General features: G+C 37.7%; 1 protein-coding gene across 5 annotated transcripts; it reads right to left on the reverse strand.

Annotated features, from left to right (window-relative positions):
• DYNLT5 (dynein light chain Tctex-type family member 5) lies at nucleotides 1-27,031 on the reverse strand. Of its 5 annotated transcripts, XM_063654417.1 has the most exons (6): nucleotides 24,652-24,775; nucleotides 23,658-23,710; nucleotides 17,257-17,384; nucleotides 8,877-8,968; nucleotides 2,636-2,760; nucleotides 1-1,799 (listed from the first exon to the last, which is right to left on the reverse strand). In XM_063654417.1, the coding sequence occupies exons 3-6, from the start codon at nucleotides 17,286-17,288 to the stop codon at nucleotides 1,596-1,598; spliced, it is 453 nt and encodes a 150-aa protein (XP_063510487.1). In that variant the 5' UTR covers nucleotides 17,289-17,384; nucleotides 23,658-23,710; nucleotides 24,652-24,775; the 3' UTR covers nucleotides 1-1,595. The 5 variants fall into 5 exon arrangements, with proteins under 5 accessions (XP_063510487.1, XP_054339995.1, XP_063510483.1 ...); XM_054484020.2 differs by lacking the exons at nucleotides 17,257-17,384; nucleotides 23,658-23,710 and adding an exon at nucleotides 26,838-27,031 and having other exon boundaries at nucleotides 24,652-24,773; XM_063654413.1 differs by lacking the exons at nucleotides 2,636-2,760; nucleotides 17,257-17,384 and adding an exon at nucleotides 26,838-27,009 and having other exon boundaries at nucleotides 24,652-24,773.
• Nucleotides 27,032-27,625: the final 594 nt, after the last annotated feature.

Genomic DNA, 27,625 nt, shown 5'->3' on the forward strand with positions numbered 1-27,625 from the left:
TTTCTATACGTTAAAGAAGTTTCTTCATTTTCATTTATTCATACAAAATTGTTATATGATTACCCCCACTGTTGTGCCATGAAGGGAGATGTTCACAAATGTGTAATGAAAATATGAAGCTCATTTACTTATTATACCTGTAATCTAATCCAGATTGAAAACTGTTCTATAGAGATTGACAAATATTGGTTGTGATAAATTATTACATAGACATATTCCCACTAATGCACTAACAGGAAAAAAATAGTGAAAATTGACAAATTCATTTTGAATAATCACTTTAAAAGCCAGAAAATAGCAGAAGGGAAGGGATTTTAAAAGTATCCATTTTTTACTACCTGTCATTTTTGGGGAAAAGTAAGACACCAAAACATTTTAAAATTAAAGCACTGGCTGGTTTTCCTTTTGCTAAACTCTTTTTGATATGAATGACAAATCATTTTTTCCTTAAGACTATAGCATTGCTAATTTTCTCCATATGTGTACAATTTGTCTTTGACCTTTAACAAATGTCCTCTAGGCAGTCCACTTACCATCCAAGAACAATGCCACAACATCATTTTACTTGCACACAAAGACTTGAAAGCTTCATAAAAATAAATGATCCATGGCATAAGATACATTAACCAGCAGAATAATAAGCTATTTCAGCCCTGTAAATTTTAGCACCCATCTATTCAAAACCTCACTGGGTCACTTTAGTATTAAATTCATAGGAGTAAAATGGTAAATACACATGCTTTATTTGTTAAGGTGCCAGCTATATATTTTGTGAAAAAGTTTGTTAGCCTAGGATATTTAAAAGCAATGTCTCTTTCCAATAAATGATTTTATGTGTTCCAGACACATTTAGTATTAAGCATCATGTATATTTAATATCACAGTGTCTACTTCAGTGTCCCAGAAAGCCTTTATTCACTTTATAGTTTCCATTACTGAAGAGCCAACATTCGGTTCTCCCACAATTGTGTAAAGTGCAGGCAAGCCACAAGAGCTTCTAGTTTTAGCTTGCAGCCCGTGGGACCACGGTAATTGTTATGAAGCCATTAATTCTACCTCAGCAGTTTCAACTGTCAGGTACATGTAACAATAATTGCACTTAATGAATGCTGCTCAATTTATTAAGCACAAAATGAAAACCAGTATTCTTTTATATGCAGCACTGAGGCATATTATTTATCATTTGTGTATATCATGTTGAATATTCTACTATCATTTATTGGTCAGGGTATATAGCCATAGTTTTTCTAAAGCTTCTTTTTATTAAAAAACAATGCAGGAAATTGTAACACTTTAATTAAAGAATAATTAAAATAATTAGTACCAAAACAAATATTTAATAAGAATCTATGTCTATGGAAAACAATCCAGCAAAACCAAGACCAAGTTCCTGCTTTAGATAAACAAGATTCTTTCTGTAGCTACCCTCCCCTCCCCCAATCTTTACTAGAATATGAAAAAATTCAAAAGCTTCCGGTTGCTTGAAATATCAGTGTTGTTTCTTTCTCAAAGTTTTTGGCAGTAAAACTTTTGTGTACAGACATACAGCCTGCCTCAGAATTTTCAAAAGTAAGAGCTAGATTTATTATTTTCAATCACTCTAGGTAAACTGCATAGACATTTGCAAGAGCAAAGAGAGAAGAATTTCTGAAAACATAAGATGAAAAGGTATCACTTTTAGGATCCCAGAGGCATCTGCTTCCAATAAGTACGCTCTGCCTGTTCACTTGTCCAATGTGAACAATCACAATTAGTTTATACTGTGGAATCATCAAGTCCTTCACCTGGGCTTTAATAACCTAGAAATTTAAAACAAGGGAGGGTCTTCATTCAGCTACATTGAAACTCAAAAGTATTAACCTTTGTTATAAATATAAGGGATTTAATTTAATAGCATGATGCATTGTAGATACTTTGAGTAATTGTTGTAGAACCGTAACTATGATTCCCTTCAAGCATGGTCCTCTTGAGATAGAACATTCAGGGACAACATTTTAACACCAGCAATAAATCTACCTTTTCTAAGATACATGAAATAATTATAATCCAGAGCACAGAATTTAATAAATTACATTCTTTGAAAATCTATGTTAAGATGGCTTCATGTCAAAGAATATTGGCATTGGAGTTACACTGCCTTGTTCATGTCTAATTAAGGAACCATACATCTGGAGTCTCCTGTAATATAATTAATCATTAATGTTTATTAAAGAGTTTGTTATCAAAAAGAAAGTAGAGGAAACCTTGATGAAGTGCAGCCCTGGGGTTTGTAAAAATAGAATGTGCTTAAAGACCACGATGTCTGTATTTGATGGCACTCAAAGAAGCTGCCTTAATGAAGAGAAAATAATCATTAAAATATTGTATCTTTTACAATAAACACTTTTATAAATGGGGCAGTTTTATACACTTTTACATAATGCATGCAAATGATGCACATGATTGTTTTAGACAAAGGCTTTATGTATACACACACACACACACACACTCATATATGTAGAATATGACCTAATTATAAATATGCATTTTGACCATTACTGCAAATTAGTTCCCCTCATCAAAAAAGTAGAGGGTTTGTTGTACTTTAGCAAATATTCTAGCTATTGTTAACACTTTGGGCAAATCACACATGTACCTCAGAAATGGTTTTAGTCATCTGTCTACAGAGCTCTGGATCATATTCTTCTACTTGTAGATAGCTGGTTAATACATCTTTCAAAATATGATTGACAGTGACCACAGGAAAATGTTTGGGAGGACCTGAAAATACACATAAAATTTATTTCTAAAAAGTAATTTCAAATCACACCCACCCACCCCATAGGCTAATCAAAAGAGTATGGAAACATGGAGGGATTTAGTCTTCTGGGTGGACTCTATTAAAAGAAACAAGTGGCTCTAATTAGGTTTCCTGTCAAGTGCTCTGAGAGAGGACAAGAAGACAATATTTTCATACATTTATGCGACTATTTCAAAAGTGTGTTCAATACTGCTGGGGTTTGACCTTGAAAGTCTCTTCCTTCTCAGTAAACTATCGCAAGGACAAAAAACCAAACACCGCATGTTCTCACTCATAGGTGGGAATTGAACAATGAGAACACATGGACACAGGAAGGGGAACATCACACTCTGGGGACTGTTGTGGGGTGGGGGGAGTGGGGAGGGATAGCATTAGGAGGTATACCTAATGCTAAATGACGAGTTAATGGGTGCAGCACACCAGCATGGCACATGTATACATATGTAACTAACCTGCACATTGTGCACATGAACCCTAAAACTTAAAGTATAATAATAATAAAATTAAAAAAAAAAAAAGTCTCTTCCTTCCCAGGCCCCATTGTTATGGACATACTTCAAAGTCTCAACAGCTTTCTAACTGGCTCTCTACCTCTTATATCTCCCGCTCCAATCTATCTACCAGATCTTAAGTGACATTCCCCTTAGCGAGGTCTAAGTTGTGATTCCCTACGGCCCCTTCTCCTGCAACCACAGTGACCCTCTTGTGGACTGCTCCAGCCTCACAGGCTCCATCTGTCTATAAAGGTGCTCCTGTGTCTTTACTCTTGCTCTTTAGTTTTCAAATGGAATACATTTCCCCATCTTGTTCATCTGAGAAACAGCCACTCATGTTTCAAGACCATCTCAAATGTCTTCTACTCCAGGTAGCACTCTACCTCCTCTCAGGTAAAAGTGTCCCTCCTTTCCACACACTGGGTCCCCGCTGCCATCCTGGCTCCTAATCCACTTGATATTGGCTAAAGTATACCTGCGTTTCCAGTGAAATGGTAAGCAAGCTCAGATTTTATCCTCCTCAGAGTCTAATACAATGCTAAAGGCGTAAGAAATTTTTAATGTATGATTTCTGAATTTAAATAGAATTAAATTTTATAGATAATAATCATTATATATGATATATGATTGTATATTGTATACATATATAATAATGAATACTTTTTATTAAGCTTTTGCTACATGTCAGGCAGTGTGATAAGCACTTCATATTACCTTATATAGTCTTCCAATAGATCTCTGAGGTGAATCTCACTGTTATCTCCATTTGGCAGGTGGGGAAACAGAGATTTAAATACATTGAGTAACCTGCCCAGAATCACACACAGAGGCAGAGCTGGGCTGCACACCCAGGGTTATCTGATGCTAGAGCTTATATCCTCGACCACATTTCATCCACGTTCAGAGGAGAAGCTTCAAATAAATCTTCTTTATCCTGCATCCCAGGAATATTAGCCATATCATCACTTTGGTCATATACTAATGTCATTGCATGACGTGAACATGTGCCCAGGGCCTGGCATACAGAAGCCCAATCATTATTTGTAGAATTGATAAAGATGAAGGAATGAGATCAAGAATTCTATTCAATTCTCTTTTAATAGATGTCAATATCTATTAATAAGTGTTTGTTTGTGATGACTGTATCTGTCAGGGTCAAAGGAAACATATGGCACCCTATAGTTAAAATAATTCCAGGAGGAAGTTCTGAGTGGGCTGTAGAAAATCACAAGGGATAGTGCAGTACCCCTCAGCCAGTGAAAGTAAGGTTGTCAGCCCACCCCCCACCCCAAGATTGGGGAATAGAGGAAGAGCTTTTAATAGATCCCAGAAGGGTCATGTGGAGAGGGCTCCCTTGGGAGCAGTTTCTGTCCTTTGGTTGAGGAATGTAACCAGGCCGTGATGAACTCACAGGCAGGAGCCAGGGAAATAAACAGCTCCACCTCACACTTCTCACTCCCTCTGCCTCTCTGCTGAGGTTTCCCATTGGCTGAACTTAACCAGAAGGTTACAGCCTCTGACTGCAGTTCAGTTAGGTGAGCCTCTTGAGGTTCTATAAATGGTTATTTTTATTTTGATGATAATATAGAAATAGCTGAATTCCATTTAAATCGTGGAAGGGCGGGGGTGGAGAGTGAATCTAGATAGGTAAAGTGGTTCTTAAAGATCTCCCCCATCATCTCCTGCGAACCCAAGCCTAGGGCATGGTTGATTAACCCAGGGGTGACAATGCTCTGGGCCAGGACAATGAGAGTCTTTTCTTGGAATTTTTATTTTAAACTGCAAGTAGGAAAAAAGAGTCAGCCTCTTTCTGGTGGCAAAAGTTACCATGTGACTCTGAGGACCTGCTGGAGGCCATGTTTTTTATGGTGGAAAGGAGGCCAGGCCACCAAAAGAGAAGAAAGTGCACATAGGTTAGTGCTGGAAAGAGGGTCCTGGTGGCACTTGAGTCTGTTTCCAGTAGTTCCCGTTGTACAGTGCTACCAATGTCCTTTAGACACTTTGCTTAGATTAAAAAAAAGTCATTAACCAGATCCTGTTTTGAAAATACTTTGAAATATGGTAATGAAATATTCTTTTCTTACTTCTTTGTTACCTTTCCCCTAAACATCCAGAATCATCCATCAATGTTCAGTTTCTGACTTCTGAAATAAGCTCCTAAAACTACTTTCAGAGTAAACTGATGTGAATGGCAAAGCTTTTCTTCTTTTTTTGAGATTTTTTTTTTCCTTAAGAGAAAAAACATGTTTTAGAAATCAAAAGGCAAAGACCTGAAGGATCAGGACAAAAAAAATTTTAAAAGCAAACAAAACTTGTCCTTAAAAAATAGATAAAGATAAGTTTACTTAACGTATGTGGGCCGCCACTAACGCGCACTGGGGTAATAATAATAATTACTACATATTTTTTTGTTAGAATTAAATGAGACAATATATTGAATATGTTTAGAACAGTGCTTGTCACACAATAAAACACTCCTTAGATAAGTGATCTTATTAGTGTTATTGCTGTTATTGTAGTTATTGCATGCTGAAGGAAGAATTGGGGATTTACCTCGCTGAGAAGGCAGCAAGATGAAAGAGGACGTAAGTCGGAAGACAGTGAGGCCTGTGGGGTTAGGAAGGACCCCATGGGGTGGTGTAAAATCAATGCTGAGAGATTGACAGGGTCTAAGAAAACCTGCCATAGAGACAGGGCCTGAGCACTTCATGGAAGCTGAACTCAAATAATCTCTCTCTTTCTCTCTCAATATTTTGGATCTACTTTCTACTGTGCTGGCTTCATTCTCAAGGCAGGCTGTCTTGATGTGGTAGCAAAGACGGCCGCCAATCTAGTTTGGCTTGGTGATCGCAGTCCATGTTTGCAAACAACCAGGTGCCACTATACTCAGTTCCAGAAAAAGTCCAGTGGAAAACTTATTCCATAATTAATATGAAGTTACAATGAATATCATGGAAGGCTTTTATTCTTAGTGATCTATAGTAAGGTCCTTGAGTCAGTCACTTTCAGGAGTAGTAACATGATGAATGGAGAGATTTAAACATATTATATCATTTGAGTCTCATAGCATCCATATGATGTATAGACTATTATCCCTATTTACAAGTGAAGACACTGAGATTCGATAATGCTAAATACCTTGCTCAAGGAATTAGCAAAATTAGTATTCAAATTCAGATACGACAGATGCCACAGCCTGCATTTTCTTTTATATTTGTTTTAGTAATTAATGAGAAATATGTAAATGGTATTTTATTATAAGAAACGCAGTTTCCTTTTCTGTTCCCTTTTTTCCTCTCATGAATTATACTCATGTTTCATCTCATTTTTTGTAGCTGTAATTATTTACATAAATGCTCTCATTTAAGATGTGTTTAGATGATGCAAACACTATTGAACAGAATGAAAAATTAATTAAACATAATAGTGCTGGTGATTGGCTGATATTTCCCTCTACTTTTCTGGCCAGTATTACATTGTAAAGATATGATAAACTATTTACCAAAGTCCCACTGATATAGTTAGGATATTTGTGCCCTTCAAATCTCATATTGAAATGTGATCCCCAGTGCTGGAGGTGGGGCCTGGTGGGAGGTGTTGGGGCCAGGAAGGTGGATCCCTCATGAATGGCTTGGTGCTGTCCCAGCGGTAATTACTGAGTTCTTGCTCTATAGTTCTCCCTCTATTAGTTCACACGAGAGCTGGGTGTTTGAAACAACCTGGCACCTCTCTTGTTCCCTCTCTTGCCATGTGACATGCCAACTCTCCTTCCTTTCTGCCATGCCTAAAAGCTTACTGAGGTCTTACCAGAAGCAGATGTTGGCACCACACTTCCTGTATAGTCTCTAGAACCATGAGCCAAATAAACCTGTTTTCTTTATAAATTACAGTCTCAGGTATTTCTTTATAGCAATGGAAAAATGGACTAATATACCCACAAAATACCTTTCATATGTGAAATAAACCCAGAAACAAGTAGAAATGGAAACACAGTTTTGATTAAGTATTAATAAAATGGCTGGTTGAATGCTATAAAATGTGAATTGTCAAGCATAAAATACTTTAATTATTAAAAAATTCACATAGACTATTGTAGGAAAATACAGGTATATTTCATCTATACTAAGCTTTTTCTAAAATTACTTTTCTAATGTGGTTCATACTCAGTACTTCTAAAACTGATAAGATGCTTTATTTGAGAAAACAAGTTGCAAAAAATATCCTTATGTAGAAACACAGAGATTCACATTTCACCTGCCCTATCTTGTTGAAATTTGATTCAAACCCTTCCAGCATGCACAGTTCAAAGTCATAGACACCCCATGGCTAAAAACGTTTAGTTGCAAGTGAGGGAAAACCTGACCCAAACTTAGCTTGCCTAACTGAAAAGTTAAAGGGTAGCCAACTGGATTTAGGACTCAAATAATGACATCAGGATTCTGTTGTTTTCTCTCAGTTTCAAGTCAGGGCAAGGCGGCAGATACTGCCAGAGCCCCTATATTCCTTCAAGTTTCAGGGCTTTATGTTCTTCTGCAACAGGCCAAACAACATTTTCTGATCTCAAAGGCTTTGGTTGGATTGACCATGGTTATATGCCATCCTAGAATCAGTCACTGCTCTATCTATAAAGCCAGTGCCAGCTTCATCAGAATGCTAGAATCAAAAGTGGTGATGATGGTGGAATTTCAAAGGAAATTTAGTAAGGTTACCAGAGAAGTATAAAAGTATATTGGACAGCAGGAATATTAGCTGTCCACCACAGGCACTGTGAAAATACCAGTAGATTGGCTAATTATGGAGCCGGGTAATCCATGTAGTCTTGGGGATTCCTATAGAAAACTGGCTACAAGGCCAAAGGGGACATGCTGATGGTCTATAATTTTCTTGGGGTTAACTGGCCACAGATGGAATCACCTCGGCCCATAGAGTCTTTCTTTGCCCCTTGGTAAATCTCTGTGGAATTTCTATATAGCAGTAATTATATATGAATTCAGGTAATAGTGGGCAGGTACACGTTTAGAGAAAACAAGTGGGTCTATGAGGAAACAGGGATGGGAAAAGATATTTGCCATGGACTCCACCTGGGAGTATAGGGGCAGGTGCAAAGATCTTTGTTTTCAAAGACTCAAAACCTCAGTGGTAATGGATAAACATCTCTGTCAACAGGGGACTATGAGTCATTTGCCTTTGCTTTGAGGTTTTTTTTTTTTCCTTCACCTAATAACACTGATTGGTTTTGTTGGATAAAACATCAATACTTATCTCTTTCATTTAAGTCATATCTCTCTATGTACCCAGAAATACTCAGTGAATTTGTTAAGTCAGTAGTATACTGTATTCATCAGTGCCACCCAGTGAATTGTTTGGCATTTGGGAAACATTAGTAAAGAAAAGTAAGACGGCAAGTGTTGTTACCTTTTTGCTGAGGAAGAAACTAAAGCAACATCAAATCACTCAATTCATTAAAGTCTCTTATATTGTGCTAGAACTGAAGGCAATGCCAGGTTATCAAATATCATTTTTAAGAGCATCAGTCACCAATTTAGAAGTTTAAAATAGGAGTGAGAGATAAAAGAACACACCCAACTGATAGGTGTTTTCCATCTGAACTGTAAGGCGAGAGACATCATCACGCTGACTAGGTTCATCCATATAAGACACAGTACTCGTAGAACTAAAAACAAGGGAGAAAACACATTTTAGTCATTATTATAACAATAATAACAAAATACAATATTGCTTTAAGCTAAAATGTTACAAAGATGAAGTTTTCTCAGAAAATTTCAAGTAAGTCCTACGTAAATATCCTAGTGGCATATTGAAAGTCCAAAACATTTTAGAGATGGAAATATTAAGATGCAGAGGAGTTATTTGGAGCAGGTCTCAATGTGACGGCTGAAGCCCAGGGCAGTTACCCAGGTCATCAAATTATCCAGAAAGCAATCCTGGGTTGATGTATGTGTATGGGGTAACAGTACATACTTCAAAATCCATTGCCAATCGCGTCTCCACCACTGATATAAAGCCTCTCCTCAAAGTAGACAAAGCTCACAAACAGGGCTGGGGGACACATGAGGAAGCTTAAAATGTTGGGAGACAACTCTGTATACACACGGAGTATTATAAAGAGTTCACTATTATATGTAGTTCACAAAACCCCTTTAGTATGAAAAAGAAAAATGAGAAACTCATCTACGTGGTAAAGGAAACCACAATTCACCAAAACTATAATAAATTAATAATCATCAATCGGCCTTTTCAACATCGAAAAAGGGGTTTGGTTTCGTTATCAAGGCAATATGAGCTTATCCTGGTGCTAAACATGGGACCCAAGAAAAGAGGAGCCCCCAGTGTCTCTCCAGCACTACTTAATTCAATTTAGTTCAGAGGAAATTCAGCTGTAACTAATGAAGGTCTCAGAACGCTGCACCCTCAATTTTCTCCACCTGTGAAAATGAACGTTAAGACAGATGTCATTTCAAAGGGGAGGATATGATAGCATGTGTGTGTGTGTGTGCGTGTGTGTGTGTGTGTGTTCAGAGTGACCACTTTTCTAAGCAGGCTATGTTTTTGCTTTAATTAAACAAAAAAGAGTTATTTGCTTTTAATCTTTGGGGATCTTTTTTCTTGCAAGGAATTTAAAATACTTAGTTCTACGCTGTTTGGAATTAATGAACTTCTTGCAAATTGATATTTTAAGAAAATCACGGGTAATCTATTTTTAAAAATCCTTTAATGCAATACAACTTACATGATAAATTAGGGTTTACCCACTCAGCCCGAGAAAATGATGGAAGAAATTCTGGCTGCTTTTCTCATGGTGGATTTCTGGATGAGTGACTTAATCTTTATTCTTATAGCACCTGCCTTCCTCAATCTACTGCTGCCCTTTGAAGTAGCAACCAACCTGTTTGGCCACACTGGCTGCAGGTGTTGTGGGCAATGCCAAAGATGATTACTGCTGCTTAAAAAACCCAATGTTACATAAAACCCTTGATTCTAAGATAAGCCAGTCTGCCCCACTACTATATATGCTACTTTTAACTTTGTAAAACATTTCCCATAAATTATCTCATTTTACTTTCACCATATCCTTTGAGGTAAGTAAAAGATTCATTATTCTACCCATTTCAGAGATAAAGGGAATGAGGCAAAGGGCTTAAGGTACGTGTATAAAAGGCAGGCAGACAGATTTCAAATGTCCTGTTTACCTCTTAGTGACAAAGTCCCAAGTATGATTATAACTGACAGAATGAAAATAGGGGCAATGAAATAATTAATCACTGCAATTAAAACTTACTTGCACAAACATACAGAAGATATTCATAAAAACTCAATTTCTTTTCTACTGAACACCATATTAAAAATTCATGGAGAAGAAGAGGTGGTGCAAAACTTAAATTAGCTGGAGTGAAAAGTCCAAGACAAAAAAGCAAATAAGGATTTTTATAAACTGTCTTCACTATCAGTTACTGAAGATGGACAATCAGTGCACTTAATATTATTATCATTATGAAACAGGTAAATGTCATAAGGGCAGCTTAAAAATCCCACTGGTTGAAGATTGGTGTGCAAATAGAAAGTTTTGCAGATTGACTTTTTTTGAGTTACTGTAGATGAATTTGTTCAGTGCCCTTTTATTTCCACAGTAATCATATAAACAGTGTATGCTCATTTTAAAAATTCAAAACCTACAGAAAAACATAGAGAAGAAAGTAAAATAACAAAAAATTATTAACCCCAGTGGTTCTCTAACCCCTGTTAACATTAAGAAAATCATCTCAGACATTTGATTTTACATATGGGCTCATATTATAGATGCTTTCAAAAATTTAAAATGTATCATGGATAACTTTCCATGTCAATAAATAGCAAACAATACTTTAAATATCAAGACAGTACTTAATATATGCATATTTTGAATTTCATTTAACCATGTATCATCCATGCCTTTTAGGCTATTTCCAATATTCTACTATTATAAAGAAAATTGTGATGAGCATTGTGTCAGGGACTCTTATTTCCTTTCTAAAGTTGTTCTTTCCTTCTTCCTTGGTGACGGAATCCTACATTTGTAGGAATATTCCTGTGCAGACTAAAGACAAATTCTGTCTCTTTTTGTGCTCTTGTGGCTTACGTGGCTTATGAGTGAATGAGATGTAAGTGGAACTGTTGTGTGGAAATTCTGAGAGGTTCCTCAAAAGAACTAGTGCAGCCTATAGGAGCCTGTTTCAACCCTTCTTGGTGACTGGAATGTGGACATTCCAGAGCTCAGCACTATCCTGGGTCTTGAGGTGACCTCGTAGATTACAGATAAGAAAGAAGCCTCTGAACTTCCTCTCTTCAGACTTATTTTATGTAAGAGAAAAATAAATTTCTATTTTGTTCAAACTCATGTTTATTATTATATGCAGCAGTAGATCTAACTGGTAGAAAGTCTAACTAATACAGAGTTTGCTACCTGGAAGTGGGATGCTACAAGTAATCAATAAATCATAAAACTTGGGGCTGGAAGTGGTGGCTCACGTCTGTAATCCCAGCACTTTGGGAGGCCGAAGTGGGCAGACCACTTGAGGCCAGGAGTTCAAGACCAGCCTAGGTAACATGGCAAAACCCCATCTCTACTAAAAATATATTTTAAAAAATTAGCTGGGAGTGGTGGCACACACCTGAGATCCCAGCTACTTGGGTGGCTGAGGCACAAGCACGGCTTGAACGGAAGGTGGAGGTTGCAGTGAGCCGAGATCATGCCATTGCACTCTAGCCTGGGCAACAGAGCAAGACTCTGTCTCAAAAAACAAAACAAAACAAAAACCAGTAAAAACCCATAAAACTTGGAATTAGTTTTAGAAAGGAACTGGGGCTTTGAGGAGTAAATTTTCAACATTTTGCTGGAAACCTGGTAATTCTTTTTTAAAAAAAACTATTATTTCAGGTTAGGGGGTACATGTGAAGGTTTGTTATATAGGTGAACTTGTGTCACGGGAGTTTGTTGTACAGATTATTTAATCACTCAGGTACTAAGCCCAGTACCCAATAGTTATCTTTTCTGCTCCTTTCCCTCCTCCCACCCTCCACCCTCACGTAGGCCCCAGTATCTGTCCTTCCCCTCTTTGTGTTCATCAATTCTCATCATTTAGCTCCCACTGATAAGTGAGGACATGTGAAGCCTGGAAATTCTTAACATGCAGAGGGAAAATAATTAGTCTATTGCTTTCTGTGCCTTGGAAGGCTGACTATGCATCAATTAAGACTACAACGTCACAAAAAAAGTATAGGAAATGTTCACTTTTTAAAACCTGTGTTTATGGTATTATAAAATCTGAGATCTGATAGTTCCCACATTAGAATGAGATGGGTTAGAAAAAGGGAGAGAGCCAAAAAGAAGAAAAAGTTGAATGGAAAAAATAAGATATTTATTCCTTGAGGAAAGAAAAAAGGAAAAGAGAAAATATTTAAAATGCTTGCAGGTATGGGCAAATAGCATTAAACCAGAATATGGGCTTGGCAAATTTTTAGAAATAAAACAGTTTCATGTTTTAAAATTGGGGAATTGCCAATATCATTCAGAATACTGGTTTAGAAAAACCTGGGCATATTTTCTATTGATAAACAGCTTCACTCAAATCCTTTGAAATCTTTAAAGATAAATATGTGAGACACCCAAAAAGTAAATTTATAATTTTAATTACCAGTGCTATATACCTGGTGCAATACATTTTTGGGGTATCTATCACAATATTACACATGGATGGGTTTCAATTGTCTATCATCAGACTTTCCCTAGTTTACAATGACAACCCTTCTAGACACATGATCTCATTGTAAAGTGAATGCTACAGTTTTATTTTTTAAATATAAAAAATGTTCTTGCCATCTATGTGTTTTACCAGCTTGTTGGCATTTATGGAGAAAAAAATTCAATTGGCAAAACATGTCCCAGAAAGTTATAAAGTTTTAGAAAGAAAGGTAGATGAAAAGTAATGTAATAAAAGAAAGTCTGGCGCAAACCACTGGTGAGAACACTTAACAAACTAATTAATATTATTGCAGATGGAAGAGTAACAACTTGTAATTCAATGAAAAATTCAGTGAATTTCTGAAACCACATGTGCTATTGCTGAGTACAGACAGCCTGCATACAGAAGTAGCTGCATGAAATTGGTCCAGAACAACAAAAGTAATCCTCCTTATATGTACCTGGCTGACACTGGAAATGCACCATACTAATCCAATAGTATGCATTCTGATTATTTGCAGGAAAAGGACAAAAAAAATTAGTTAAGAAGTTATAGCCTGTAGTCCCAGCTGCTTGAGAGGCTGAGGCCGGAGAATTGCTTGAACCTGGGAGGTGGAGGTTGCAGTGAGCCGAGATCACACCACTGCACTCCAGCCTGGGCAACAGAGCAAGACTCCATCAAAAAAAAAAAAAAAAAAAAAAGAAAAAAAAGAAAAAGAAAAAGAAAAGAAAAGAAATTAGAACATATTTACTCTTTAATGAAATTCATTTTTTCTTAAAAACCTCTTGCAAATTTGCTTTCTGACCAGTCTTTGAATTACATAGATAAACACAAGGCGTGTCTTTTATTATGAGAGTTAGAGATGGTAACAATAATTTCAGTTAATTCTCATCAGCCACAATAGCATCTAATTATTATTGAGAACTCATTTCCATACATTTTCAAAGTTATTATTATTATACCTAGATGTTTTGAAGCTGCAGGAAGAGATAATATTGAATGCATAACTGGCCTTAGAGACATTAAAGTAGTATCTTTAAAGGTCAGAATATCATCTTTTCTTTCTATTTGTAACCACGAAATGCCTGGAACCACCATATTTATAAATATAGTATCATTTAAGTGTGTCTTTTTCGGAGGGGGGATAAGCTGTTACTAAAATCATGTGCTGCCTCCCAGTGGTGATATTTCAGAGTGCACAGAGAAAAACAAGGTCTTCAGGGTATAAATTTGTACATTTGTACTTTCCATTTTTCTTCATTCTTTCAACAAATATTTATTGCCCACAACATGTCAGGCACAGTGGGAAGTACTGGTAACACAGATAAAAATAAGAGCCCTTCTGCTTAAAAAACAGGATGTAGAATATGAGAATAAATATGCATAGAAACGCCTTTACTTGGGAACTTTCCACCTAAGACTATTCATGGATATTTTTATGAGTGTTATGCTCAAGAGCAAAGCATACCAACTTGTCCCCAGCAGCAGATGATGTTATTTGTCTGGTAAGGTAAGTTAGTTTTGCAGTTATTTAGTTTATTCCAAATTTGCTGGATTTTTATGCACAGGCATATCTCATTTATTGTGACTCACTTTATTCTGCTTTGCACACAATGTGTGTTTACAAATCGAAGGTTTGTGGCAACCTTGCATTGAGCACATCTATCAGCATTATTTTTCCAACAGCATGTGCTTACTTCATGTCTCTATGTCACATTTTGTTAATGCTCGCAATATTTTAGACTTTTTCATGTTACATCTGTTATGGTGATCTATGATCAGTGATATTTTATGTTACTATTGTAATTGGTTTAGGGTGCCACAAACTGTATCCATATAGAGCAGCTGACTTAATTGATAAATGTTATGTGTGTTCTGACTTCTCCACTGACCAGCCATTTCCCATCTCTCTCTCTTTGGGTCTTCCTATTTCCTGTGACACAACAATATTGAAATTAGGCCAATTAATAACCCTACAGTGGTCTCTAAGTGTTCATGTGAAAGGAAAAGTCCCATATCTCTCACTTTAAATAAAAAGCTAGAAATAACCAAGCGTGGTGAGGAAGGCATGTCAAAAGCCGAGATAAGCTGAAAGCTAGGCCTTTTGGGCCAACAATTAGTCAAGTTGTGACTACAACTAAGTAGATTTTTTGTTTGTTTTTGTTTTTTTTGAGACAGAATCTCACTTTGTCACCCTGGTTGGAGTGCAGTGGTATGATCTTGGCTCACTGCATCCTTAAACTCCCAGGCTCAGGTGATCCTCCCACCTCAGTCTCCCAAGTAGCAAGGACTACAGGTGCACACCACCACACCTGGCTAATTTTGTTTTAATTTTTTGTACAGACAGAGTTTTGCCATGTTGCCCAGGCTGGTCTCGAACTCTTGAACTCAAGTGATACACCCACCTCAGCCTCCAAAGTGCTGGGATTACAGGTGTGAGCCACTGCACCTGCCTGAAAAGTTCTTGAAGGAAATTAAAAGTGTCACTTCAGTGAACAAATGAATGATAAGAAAGCAAAACAACCTTATTGCTGATATGGAGAAAGTTTTAGTGGTCTGGATAGAAGATCAGACCAGTCACAAATTCTCTTAAGCCAAAGCCCAATCCAGAGCAAGGCCCTAACTCCCTTCACTTCCATGAAAGCTAAGAAAGATGAGGAAGCTATGGAAGAAGTTTGAAACTAGCAGAGGTTGGTTCACGAGGCTCAAGGAAAGAAGCCATCTCTGTAACATAAAAGCGCAAGGTGAAGCAGCAAGTGCTGATGTAGAAGCTGCAGCAAGTTACCCAGAAGATTTAAGATCATTGGATAAGCTAAGATCATTGATGAAGGGGCTACAATAAGCAACAGATTTTCCATGTAGATGAAACAGTCTTCTTTCAGAAGATGCCACCTAGGGCTTTTATAGCTAGAGAGAGGTCAATGCCTGGCTTCAAAGCTTCAAAGGACAGACTGACTCTCTTGGTAGTGGCTAATGCAGTTTGTGCCTTTAAGTTCAAGCCAATGCTCATTTATCATCCTGAAAATCCCAGGGCCCTTGAGAATTATGTTAAATCTACTGTGTTCTATAAATGAAACAAAAAAGACTAGATGACAGCACATCTGTTTTATGGTATAGTTTCTTGAATATTTTAAGCCCACTGTTGAGACCTACTGCTCAGAAAAAGAGATTCCTTTTAAAATATTACTGCTCATTGACAATGCACCTGGTCGCCCAAGAGCTCTGATGGAGATGTACAAGAAGATTAATGTTGCTTTCATGCCTGCTAACACAACATTCATTCTGCAGCCCATGGATCAAGGAGTAATTTCGACCTTCGTCTTATTTATTTACTTATTTTTGTATTTTTAATTGATGTGTCATAGTGATACATTTTTATGGGGAACATGTGATATTTTGATACATACATACAAAATGTGTAATGATCAAATCAAGACAACTGGGATATCCATTGCCTCAAACATTTATCTTGTCTTTGTGTTGGGGACATTAAAATTCCTCTAGCTATTTTTTCTCCCTAACCCCCACTAGCTATTTTGAAATATATAATAAATTATTGTTAACTATAATTTCCCTACTGTATTATCGAATACTAGAACTTATTCTATCTAATTGTATTTTTGTATGTATTCACCAACTTCTTTTCACCCCATAAATCTTACGATTTAAGAAATTCATTTTGTAAGGCTATTGCTGTCATAGATGTGGATTCCTCTGATGGATCTGAGCAAAGTAAGTTGAAAAGGATTCACCATTCTAGATGCCATTGAGAACATTCATGATTCATGGGAGGAGGTAAAAGCGTCAACATTAACAGGAGTTTTGAAGAAGTTGATTCTAGCCCTCAGGGATGACTTTGAGGGGTTCAAGTCTTCAGTGGAAGAAGTAACTGCAGATGCAGTGGAAATAGAAAGAGAACTTCAATTACTGTTAAAGGATACAAAATTATAGCTAGATAGGAGAAATAATTTCTAGTGTTCTTACCACTGTAGAGTGACCATAGATGGAAATAATACATAGATTCAAAGAGCTAGAAAGAGAACATTGAATGTTCCCAACATGAAGAAATACTAAATGTTTGAGATAATGGATATGCTAATCACCCTGATCTGATTACTATATATTATATATATAGAAAAATCAGTATGTACCCCATGAATATGTATAATTCAAATTTTCAATTAAAACATAAAATTTAAAATGGTTAAAAAAGAAATGGAACCTGAATATGTGGCTGAATTGTTGCAATCTCATGGTAAACTTAAACAGATGAGAAGTTGCTTCTTACAAATGAGCAAAGAAAGTGGTTTCTTGAGATGGAATCTACTTCTGGTGAAGATGCTGTGAACACTGTTGAAATAACAACAAATAATTTAGAATATTAGATAACACTTAGTTGATAAAGGAGTGGCAGGGTTTGAGATGAATGGACTAATTTTGAAAGAAGTTCTACCACGGTAAAATGCTATCAAACAGTGGCACATGCTACAGGGAAATCTTTCATGAAAGGAAGAGTCCATTGATGTGGCAAGCTTTAAAATTTATTCTATTATTTCCTTTCATTTTATTTTTATTTTATTTGAGATAGTGTCTCTTTTTTTGCCCAGGCTGGAGTATAGTGGTATGATCAAAGCTCACTGCAACCTCAGCCTCCCAGGCTTAGGGATCCTCCTGCCTCAGTCTCCCAAGTACCTAGGACTACAGGCAGGTACTACTACGCCTGGCTGATTTGTTTGTAGGGAAGGGAGTGTCTCACTATGTTGTCCAGGCTGGTCTTGAACTCCTGGCTGCCGTGATCCTCTTACCTTGGCTCCCCAAAGTGCTGGAATTATAGGCGTGAGTCACTTTGCCCAGGCTGTTGTCTTATTTTATGAAATTGCCACAGCTATCCCAACCTTCAGCAACCATCACCCTGATAAGTCAGCAGATGTCAACACTGAGGCAAGGCCCTCCACCAGCAAAAAGATGACAACTTGCTGAAGGTTCAGATGATCATTAGCATTTTTAGCAATAAAGGATTTTTATACCAAGGTATGTACATTTTTTCTTTAGATAAAATGCTATTGAATGCTTAATAGACTACATACAGAACAGTGTAAACAATTTTTATGTGCACTGGAAAACTAAAACATTCATGTGACTTCCTTTATTGCAAAATACACTTTATTGCAATGGTCTGGAACTAAACCTGCAACACTGCCAAAGTATGCCTGTAGTTTTTAGGTATTTTACTCACATTATTTGCTCCATTTTACTAGTAAGAGAAAGGCTATAATGGAAAGACAAGGTAATTTTCAAAAATGAAAGAGGCAGGAACATGACAAATGACACTGTCTTGTGGAACATATTTTTTTCGAGTAGAAGTGATGCTGAAGGATAAAGAATGAACCATGCAACCTGTGAAAAGCGCACCTCTGGAGTAATTGAAGGTAATCCAGATATGGTGATTGACAAAGTACAACAATTTTAAGTATGTGGATAGAAGATCAGAGTTAGTGTCTGAAGCCTATTGAGCTAATGCTCATCCAAGAGCAAGGGAGGTGATAGTTAAGCACAGCTGATGAACTTTTGTTGCAGCTCCTGGATGAAATGCATTGGTTCGAAGCTGTGTCATGCTGGACAATCATCAGAGAGGTGATGCTGGGAGTGCAGGTGCCATGAATACCTCTACAAAGCTGTGGAGATCATCAAGGAGGAGTGTGGCCTATTACAACAGATTTCCAACACAAATGAAACTGTTCTTTTGGGTTTTTTAAAAATAGATCCACAATGGAATGTGTCAGCATGGAGGTAAAGGTATACATTAAGAAAATCTGAACAAACATTTTTCTATTTGCTGTAAATGCATCTTGTGTCTATAAGAGGAAAGCCCCTAGTCACCCTGGACTTAACACATGCATGGACTTGTGAACCTAACTTGTTTGTGAACAAAAGAAACTTGCTTGCTCATGAATTGATAAAATGCAACAATTATTCATTCGATGATCACTAAATATGTATTGAGTGACTATTATATGCCAGGCACTATTTTAGGTCTTTGGGATGCAATACTGGAAAAAAAAACAAAAACAAAAACAAACTATGGTCTCTGCTCCCATGGAACTGTTACTTTAGTAAGGAAAGACAGAGAATAGACAATAAAATACTAAACAAGCAAATTATATATTATGATAAAAGGTGATACATGCCTCAGGGAAAAGAAAAAATAGAGCAGATTAAGGGAGTTTGGAAGTGGATGGAGGAGAAGATGTGATGTGCAATTTCAAATGAAGTGGTCAAGGTGGGCCTTCATGAACAAAGAAAGGAGGTGAGGAAATGAACCACATGGATGGCTGAGGGAAGGTATACTAGGAAGAGAGAACAGCACATGCAAAGGCTTTGAGACAGGAGGCTGCTAGTGTGTTTGAGAAAATGCATAGAGACAAGTAGCAGAGGGAGGAAGAAGAAAAGGAGTGAAAGAAGATAAAGTTGCAAAGGTATCAGGTAGCTAGATCATGTAGGGCTTTGTGAGCCATTATTCTGTAAGCTCTTACTCTGATAAAGCAGACACACCCCTGTATTTTCTAAAAACCATTAACTTTCTTTGCCAAATGGTGATATCAGGTTTTACTCTCACATGCCTTGCTAACATTTGGTATTATTCTCTTTTCTTATGTTTTGCCATTTGGATGGGTGCAAAACGGTATCTTGTTTTAATTTATATTTTTTCTGCTTGAAAGTGAGTTTTAGCACCTCTTCATATTCTGCTTAGCTATCTGGGCTTTGTTTTTGAAAATTGCTGTCTTCTTTGACTATTTTAAAAATTGTTTTCCTAGCATAAGTTGTTAATGTGCAGGATTTAAAAAAACATGTATGTATCTTCGGCCAGCCTATTAACTATGTCTATTGTATCCTTTGTCGAACAGAAGCACTAGATTTTATTGTGGTTATATTTATCCAAAAATTATTTTGCTCTATGGTTTGAGTTTTCATTTTGGGATCTTCTTTCAGAAATCTTTCCTTACTCCTAGAAAACAAAGATATGGGCCTGTGCTTTCTTCTCTTAGCTTTGTTAATAGATTTCCACATTTTGGTCTTCCATCTGGAGTTTATCTATGCAAAGCATATAAGGTAAGAGGCTAGCTTCATTTTCCTCCACATAATGAGCCAGTTTTCTGCCAACACAATCTACAATTTCCCCATTTACAAACACAAATGGGGATAAAAATATCTTCTCTATTTAACTTACACAGATATTGTATGTGAAATGGCTTAATAACCTATAAAGTACAATACAATATTAGTTGTTATTGTGGTTTCATTTGGAAACATGGCCATTTCAGTTTTCCCAAACTATTTTCTCTTTTTGGGGGAGGCTATATCTCAGGCAGGTCTTGTTGGGGGCTTTAGTTTAACATAGGTGGCGATACAACTTATCTCCTAACTCTGATCTTCTAATCTCTAGCCTTCTCCTTCAGGTATCAAAATGAAGAAATTGTTCTGGCAACGCCATTTTCAATTGCCTGTAAACAGCTCACAGTAGTATAGTTTGAATGATAGAATAAATTCATCACTGTTGAAATGAAGTAATGAATGCAATCATTTCCATTTTGGTCACTTTTATCAGCAAGACCTAGACAATGTGAAAAAAGTTACCAGGCAGCTCTCAGTTTCCCTGAAAAATGAACTTATCTAAATTAGAAACCTATAGTTATTCAACTTTATATGCCTAATATGTGGCACAGTAATTGGCACATAGAGGCTAATAAATCCTGAATAAATGAAGAAATACATATAGTGTGGCCTAACTGGTATGTTAGATGCCATCAGTGGGTTCACACGGGGAGCTGTGGGATCCATACAGAAAGTTCTGGTAACATGACATCACTGTAATTTTGGTTTGACGCAAAGGAGAGGATGTTCTGCCCCCAACCTTGTCCCTAATCTACTAGTGGAACTCCTGACCTCACAGATAACAAGCCTAGATATCATGTCACATGATCCTGTGAAAGTAACTTGACCTCATAGCTTCTGTTTCCATTTTAAGAAAATGAGAGAAGCACATCTGTTCAAACATTGTTCAGTGTCTGCCAAAGCCTGAGCTTCCAACAAGAAAGATGTCATTGTAAAGACCTGTTCTTACTGTGGATGGGAAACAGAAGGTTCTGGTGAATGAACAGAATAGTTTTACTAATGCAAATCACACATGGATTGCCATTTTCAGGAAATGAAAATACTCGACTAATAAACAAAAGCCCATTTTGCTGCTTGTTAATTCTGTAGCTTTGGAGCCTCAATCTCTCTAAGCTTCTGCTTCTTCATTTGTCGAATGGGGGAGATAATAACATCTATCTTTATAGAGCAGGAGTCAGCAAACATTTCTGTAAAAGGCCAAGTAGCAGATATTTTTGGATTTGCAGGCCCTACGGTTTCTATTGTAACTACTCAACTCTGCTGTTACAGTGTGAAAGTGGCCAGAGACAACGCACAAGTGAATAGGAATGGCTGTGTCCTAATAAACTTTATGCATATAGAGATTTGAATTTCTTATTATTTTTACATGCTGCAAAAAAACTGTTCCCCTTTTGATTTTTTTCACCTATGTAAAAATCGTATTTAGCAAAACAGATGCAGATTGGAATAGGCCCTTGGGTCATAGTTCGCCAACTCCTACTATGGAGCTTCTATGATACATAAAAAAGGTTCATTGTAACGGCCCTATAAATGTTAGCTATTGTCATCCTTATTATTATAAATTGTTCAGGTAAAAAATAATTTGAAATTACAGATGGAGTATGATGACCACTGTGTAGTGTACTGTCTGGACTCAGACAGTATGTGTCTGATATATGCATGTCCAGGTCTCACAGAAATATGCCAACACACCAACAGTTACAATGTTAGGATAATAAGATCCAGCTTAAGATGTTTCTGTTTTTTCTTTAATAAAACATAAAAATTACATTAAAATGAAAAGATAACTTAAAAACAGACCCAATCTTGAAAACAGTTTACAATAATATTTAATATAAATTTAATCTTCTTTTTGTAATTCAGAAGGCATTTCAGATATTTATTCTGTCTGGGGATCATTGTTAAGCATTAGTTACAACTGTGGAAGACTGCAGACATGGAGACCAAGACTGTACGGCTAAATCTGTGCTGATCTTATACCACATATAAGAAGCAGCTTTTCAAGGAGGTCTACCTTTACTCTTCTTGTCCTCCTTGTAAGTGTGGTTACTGCTAAAAAGACAAATAAGTCCATGGTCTATTGAAAGAGATAGACAAGCAAATCACCAAATATAGGTGCATATCAAAGGCGAAAGCAGTAGGAGAAGAAAGGCAGATCATCCAACCCAGTCTGGAGGTAGAGGTGGTCATAGGTAATTAGAGAGCACTTCCCATAGGTCATGGGTAATTAGAGAGCACTTCCCAAAGAGGTGGAGATGGAGTGAAATTCTGATGGAAGAAGTGAAGAAAGCCAGGGGGATAGTGTAAGAAGAGCATTGCAGGCAAGGAGTCGGGTACCCCATGGGGAAGCAACATGGGGCAATGGCTGGGGGCCAGATAGAGCACTGAGGGATAATTGAGTATGGCTGGAGAGGAGGATGCCCGCAAGATGGTGGGGAAGATGGTGCTATGGAAGTAGATAGGGGTCTGTGGACTTTGTATCTCATAGTCAGGATTTGGGACTGTATCCTAATCATTAAGTCAAGTTACTTGACCTGTAAACTTTAGTTATTTCATAGTAAAGTGGTAGAAATGATGCCTATCTAGTAGGATTAATGCTGGGGAGATTCAGTGAGATAATGTATTCAGTCCTTAATAAACTTCAGAATGTTTTACATTATTGAAATTTATATTTTCAAGATTGTTTTAAAATAATTTTCAAATGAAAGTTAAATGTTTTTCTGTAAAACACTGCAATTTCAAAACAATGCCTGCATTTGACAGTCACTAAGCTTTCAGAATTTTTCTACTAGTTGAAGCCTCATTCATGAAGGAGAATAACTTGTGCTGTCTAATTCCAGACAGTGAGGAAGCCAATGGAAAGCGAGTATTAATACAAGTTAGCATGCGGTGGGGGGAGCCTCCTAAATAGTCTGCATTGCAAGGGAATTTGGAGGCTGATCATTTGCTATTTAAGAAAAAAAGGACAAATAGAGGATCCATTCTAAATGTTTTGTTTGGGAGTCCAAAACCAAAATAGTTATCATTTAAATGTAGTTGTCAGTGAAAAATCTATACTAATGTGTTGATAAATATGATTTTTGTATTCTTGTTACTTTTAATATGTATTTATACTTCATCAATAATAGGTTAAAAAGAGTGATCTCTAATTCTTCAAATGTAGCCATGCTCTGATTCTATATGACAAATTTGTTTTGAAGGGGAAAAGATAAATGAAAGTCATGCAAATAGGGATTTCAATTTAATCTTTGGAGACAGTATTTAAAAAAAATCATGGGTACATAATTTATGTCAGACTAGTACATAAATAGTTTCTTGAAAAATGTAAGTTGAATTTAAGCTAACAATTAGTTTTAAATAATTTAAAAAATAACCCGTGCCCTTAACTATTGGAAATAGCAGCCAGAAGAGCTTAGAAGCAAAAATTACAAAGATTAATTATTCTCCCACCTTTACTTCTGACATGTGTTGGGATTGCTACTCCTTTATAGTCAGTTTCCCACCTGTAAAAGACATTGTATGTGTAATTCACAGACTTCCAGGGCTGGAACGTGGAGTTGTAAGTAGGCATTAATACACTCTGAGAATAGAAAGATTTTGGTTTCAGAATTCTAATTATTCCAGTTCTTCTACTCTCTGTTCTGCAGGACACCCTAGCTCCTGCTTCTCAATATATACCCAATATACTACATCCTTCAATCCTATAGAAATTAAGAACGAAAGTCTATTATTAATTGACTGCTACATCAATAATTTGTTTTGTTTTCTTCCCAACAGCAGTCAAAAGGAAATGCCATAAAAATATTAAAAGTTGATGTATATCTTTAGGAGAAAAGATGCAACATGTAGCAAGAGCCAAGAAATCTACTTATTGCCTTTTGACCTACTAATTATTCTTCTGGGAAATGACCAAGCAGAGACATATAGTAAAAAAAGAAAAAAAATGGAAACAAACTTAAAATGTCCAATAATTAGGGAATGGTTAAGCAACCCAGAATCATAAACTGACAAAATATTATGCAGTCATTTAAGAGGATATGGAAAAAACTATGAAAATACATGACAAAATTATATAAAATAGTAAGTACATTGTATATGTATGTATTGATTACAAAAATGCAAAATCTATGCTATAAAATATTGAGGGGAAGAACTCAGAAGACATATAAGTGTGTCTGGTTTACATTGCATGTGGTGTTTCTTTTGAGCAGAGGGTTTTTTGGGATAATCTTTGAAATAGCAAAAATCCTGCTAGGATTAACATATCACTTAAGCTTTCTCTCTTTCTCTTTCTTTTTAAATATGACCCCTAAAGATGACCTGCACCTTGTACTTGCCCATTTTATCTCTTTTTATGTCTCAGAGGAAGTGTTTTTTTCTCCTAATAAACATTACGAACCTATTTATTCAATAAATGAATTTACAATTTTAGACAGTTACTCACTCTTTGATGTGCCCATGAATTTGCTTTTGCCAAAATTCATGATTACTTAGAGAAGAAATACTCCCTCTTTTCTTCCATGAACGAGCTGCTCTGTCTTTAGCATTGTCTGACATCATCATAACCTATGGAAGAAGACTTTTGTAAAATAGCAAAAAAAACTTCCGGAAACATTTTAGTTAGTATAATAGGGACTAATCCCAAAGTACACAGATACTTTTCCTGCCATTTTTGAACAGGGAAGTGGGGTTTCTTCAAGAGCAATATATAGTATTTGTTGTTATTCTGATCAGTAAAACTGGAACTATGATAACTCTGAAAATGCTTATTTATGCAATAGTATAATTAATTTACATAAACAGATATTAAGCTACAGCAAAAATGCTTAGCTGATGAAGAGGGAGGTCATTGACAAAAGATATGCATGTATAGCAGAAAGATGCTATCCTACATCGGAAACCAATATTTGTATTGCCCCCCAAATTTAATCATAATACAACTTTGCTAATTAATATTTGCTGTCACTGTTACATTTTATTTTTGAGACAGGGTCTTGTTCTGTCACCCAGGTTGGAGTGCAGTGGCATGATCATGGCTCACTACTGCCCCAAACACCTGGGCTCAAATGTTCCTCCCAACTTAGCCACCTGAGTAGCTGGGACTACAGGTGTATGCCATCAAGCTGGGCTAATTTTTTATTTTTTGTAGATATAGGGTCTATGTTGCCCAGGCTGGTCTTGAACTCCTGGGATCAAGCAATCCTGCTTCAGCCTCCCAGAGTGCTGGGATTACAGGCGTGAGCCACTCTACCTGGCTTATTTTATTATTTTAGAAACAGGATCTAGCTCTTGTTACCCAGGCTGGAGTGCAGTGGCATGATCATAGCTCACTGTAACTTCAAACTCCTGGGCTCAAGTGGTCCACCCACCTCAGCCTCCCTAGTAGCTAGGACTACAGGCCTGCACCACCATGCCTGGCTAGTTGTTAAAAATTTTTGTAGAGACAAGGTCTTTCTATGTTGCCCAGGCTGGTCTTAATCTCCTGGCCATAAGTGATCCTCCTGCCTTGGCCTCCCAAAGTGCTGAAATTACAGGCATCAACCGCTGTGCCTGACCCGCCATGACTTTAAAAAATAAAATTAGGGGTAGGGGGCTAGAAAATAAATAAATACATAAAAATTAAAATTAACCTTGCTTTCCCAAAGATTTTTTGTTGTTTGTTTTGTTTTTTCGAGCAACATTTACATACTTTGTAAGGAGCAAATAGGACTTAACTTTTAAATAAATAATTTATTGGAAAACTCCCTCCTTCCTACTAATACTTGTTAAAAAGCAGGTAGTAGCAATGGACTTCCCAGAACTTAGACTATAACTCTAATGCCCTCATTGTCTACCTACAAACTTAGGTATTCATTTAAATTATTTCATAATCTATAAATGTGAGAGCCCCAATAAGGAAATACTGTGCTAGACACCAAAGCATAAAAATAGAAGAGAATCCACGCCTTCAAGGAGCTAGCAGTTGAGTAGGTAGGGTACATAAGAACATACCCTAAAACCCAGTGGCATCAATGTCAGAGCAGAGGTGCTGTGTGTGGGTGAGGCAGGCAGCGTGGTGTGTGTGTGTGCACGTGAGTGTGAGCGTCCTTGAGTGTGTACCTGTGAGTGTGCATCTCTGTGTGTGCAGGTGCCTGTGTGTATAAGTGTGTCTGTGTTCGTGTGTATGAAGGTCAGTGTGTTTATGAGTGTGGAAAGACACACAGCCTGATTAGGTGGGTCATTCAGGTTTCGCTGCAAAGCCACATAGACCCATCTCCGCTTCAGCTGTTTCCAAAGCTGCCCTGCAGGCCGCCCCCTCCCCAAGAAAGGCCAGAGTTGGGACCTGGAGGTCCTCATGGGTGCGGCCAGCCACCGGAAGACTGCCCAGGGTCAGGGGATGACCTTGCTGGCCGGCTCTGCGTTGGCCATCACTCTGGAAGCCCAGCCATACAATGGGGCAGGGAACAAACGCTTGGGACCGACTTTCAGTTCCCAAATTTGGGATCATTTTTTCTTATTTGTTGGGGAGAGGAGGAATAAGGTGGCGGAGAGATAGGGGCCAAGTAGAGCCATTTCTCAACAAAGGGCCGATCCCTTGCCCCCTGTCCTCCCTTTGGGGTCCAGACGCGCTGCAGAGAGACCCGACCCTACCTGCAGCAGGGAGGCTTCGCCGGAGTCTGCCAGACCTTCGGCTCGTTCACTGCAGACGCTGCGCGCGGCGCGGCTTCCGCCTCCCAGGCCTCCCGCAGCCGGCGGCCGCCCGCGCACTCCCCCTGGACTCTGAGGCGGGTCTCCAGGGTGACCTCAAACAGCGCCCTCGGCCCGCCCAGGCCGGACTTGGCCGCTGAGTGGCGCTCTGAGCTGCCCCAAGGATGTAGAGGATCTCGTCTTCACTGCCCACTGGGGGTCGCCCTGAGCCCGGCTGCGTCCTGGGTTGGCGGCGAGCTGGAGGGGAACTGGTTCATTCTGTAGCGAGGAAGACATTTGGGACTAAAGACATTTGCACCCCGAGGGCCCCTCATTAAGTTCCTTTTCCCGCAGACGTCAGGGGCAGGAGTGGGGAATGCTGCGGTTTCCTAGCACAGGAAATCCGAGGCGCAAAGGCAAAGTAAAGTAGCCCCTGCCCTTTCCCTGGCCCCTAACGCTGCTTTGCACGTTCCCCCTCCAAGGCACAGGCGGTGGAATGTGGAGGTAAATGAGCGCTTACATTGGCCAGATACCCCAGATACCGACAAACATTGGGATTTAGTCGTCACAATAACTCTGTCAAGAAAGGAATGTTCTTCCTTTAAAGGATTTGGAAAATTGAGATTCTAAAATGTTAAATAATATGCCCACGGCCCCTGAAACTCATGGTCTTAACTCCAGTGTATTACAAACCGGGCTGGGTTCCTTCCCTTTCCTTAGCAAGACTATTCTGAGCCTGTTAATGTCTAAGA

The sequence above is a fragment of the Pongo pygmaeus genome, chromosome 1, assembly GCF_028885625.2.
Source record: "Pongo pygmaeus isolate AG05252 chromosome 1, NHGRI_mPonPyg2-v2.0_pri, whole genome shotgun sequence".
Lineage (NCBI taxonomy): Eukaryota > Metazoa > Chordata > Mammalia > Primates > Hominidae > Pongo > Pongo pygmaeus.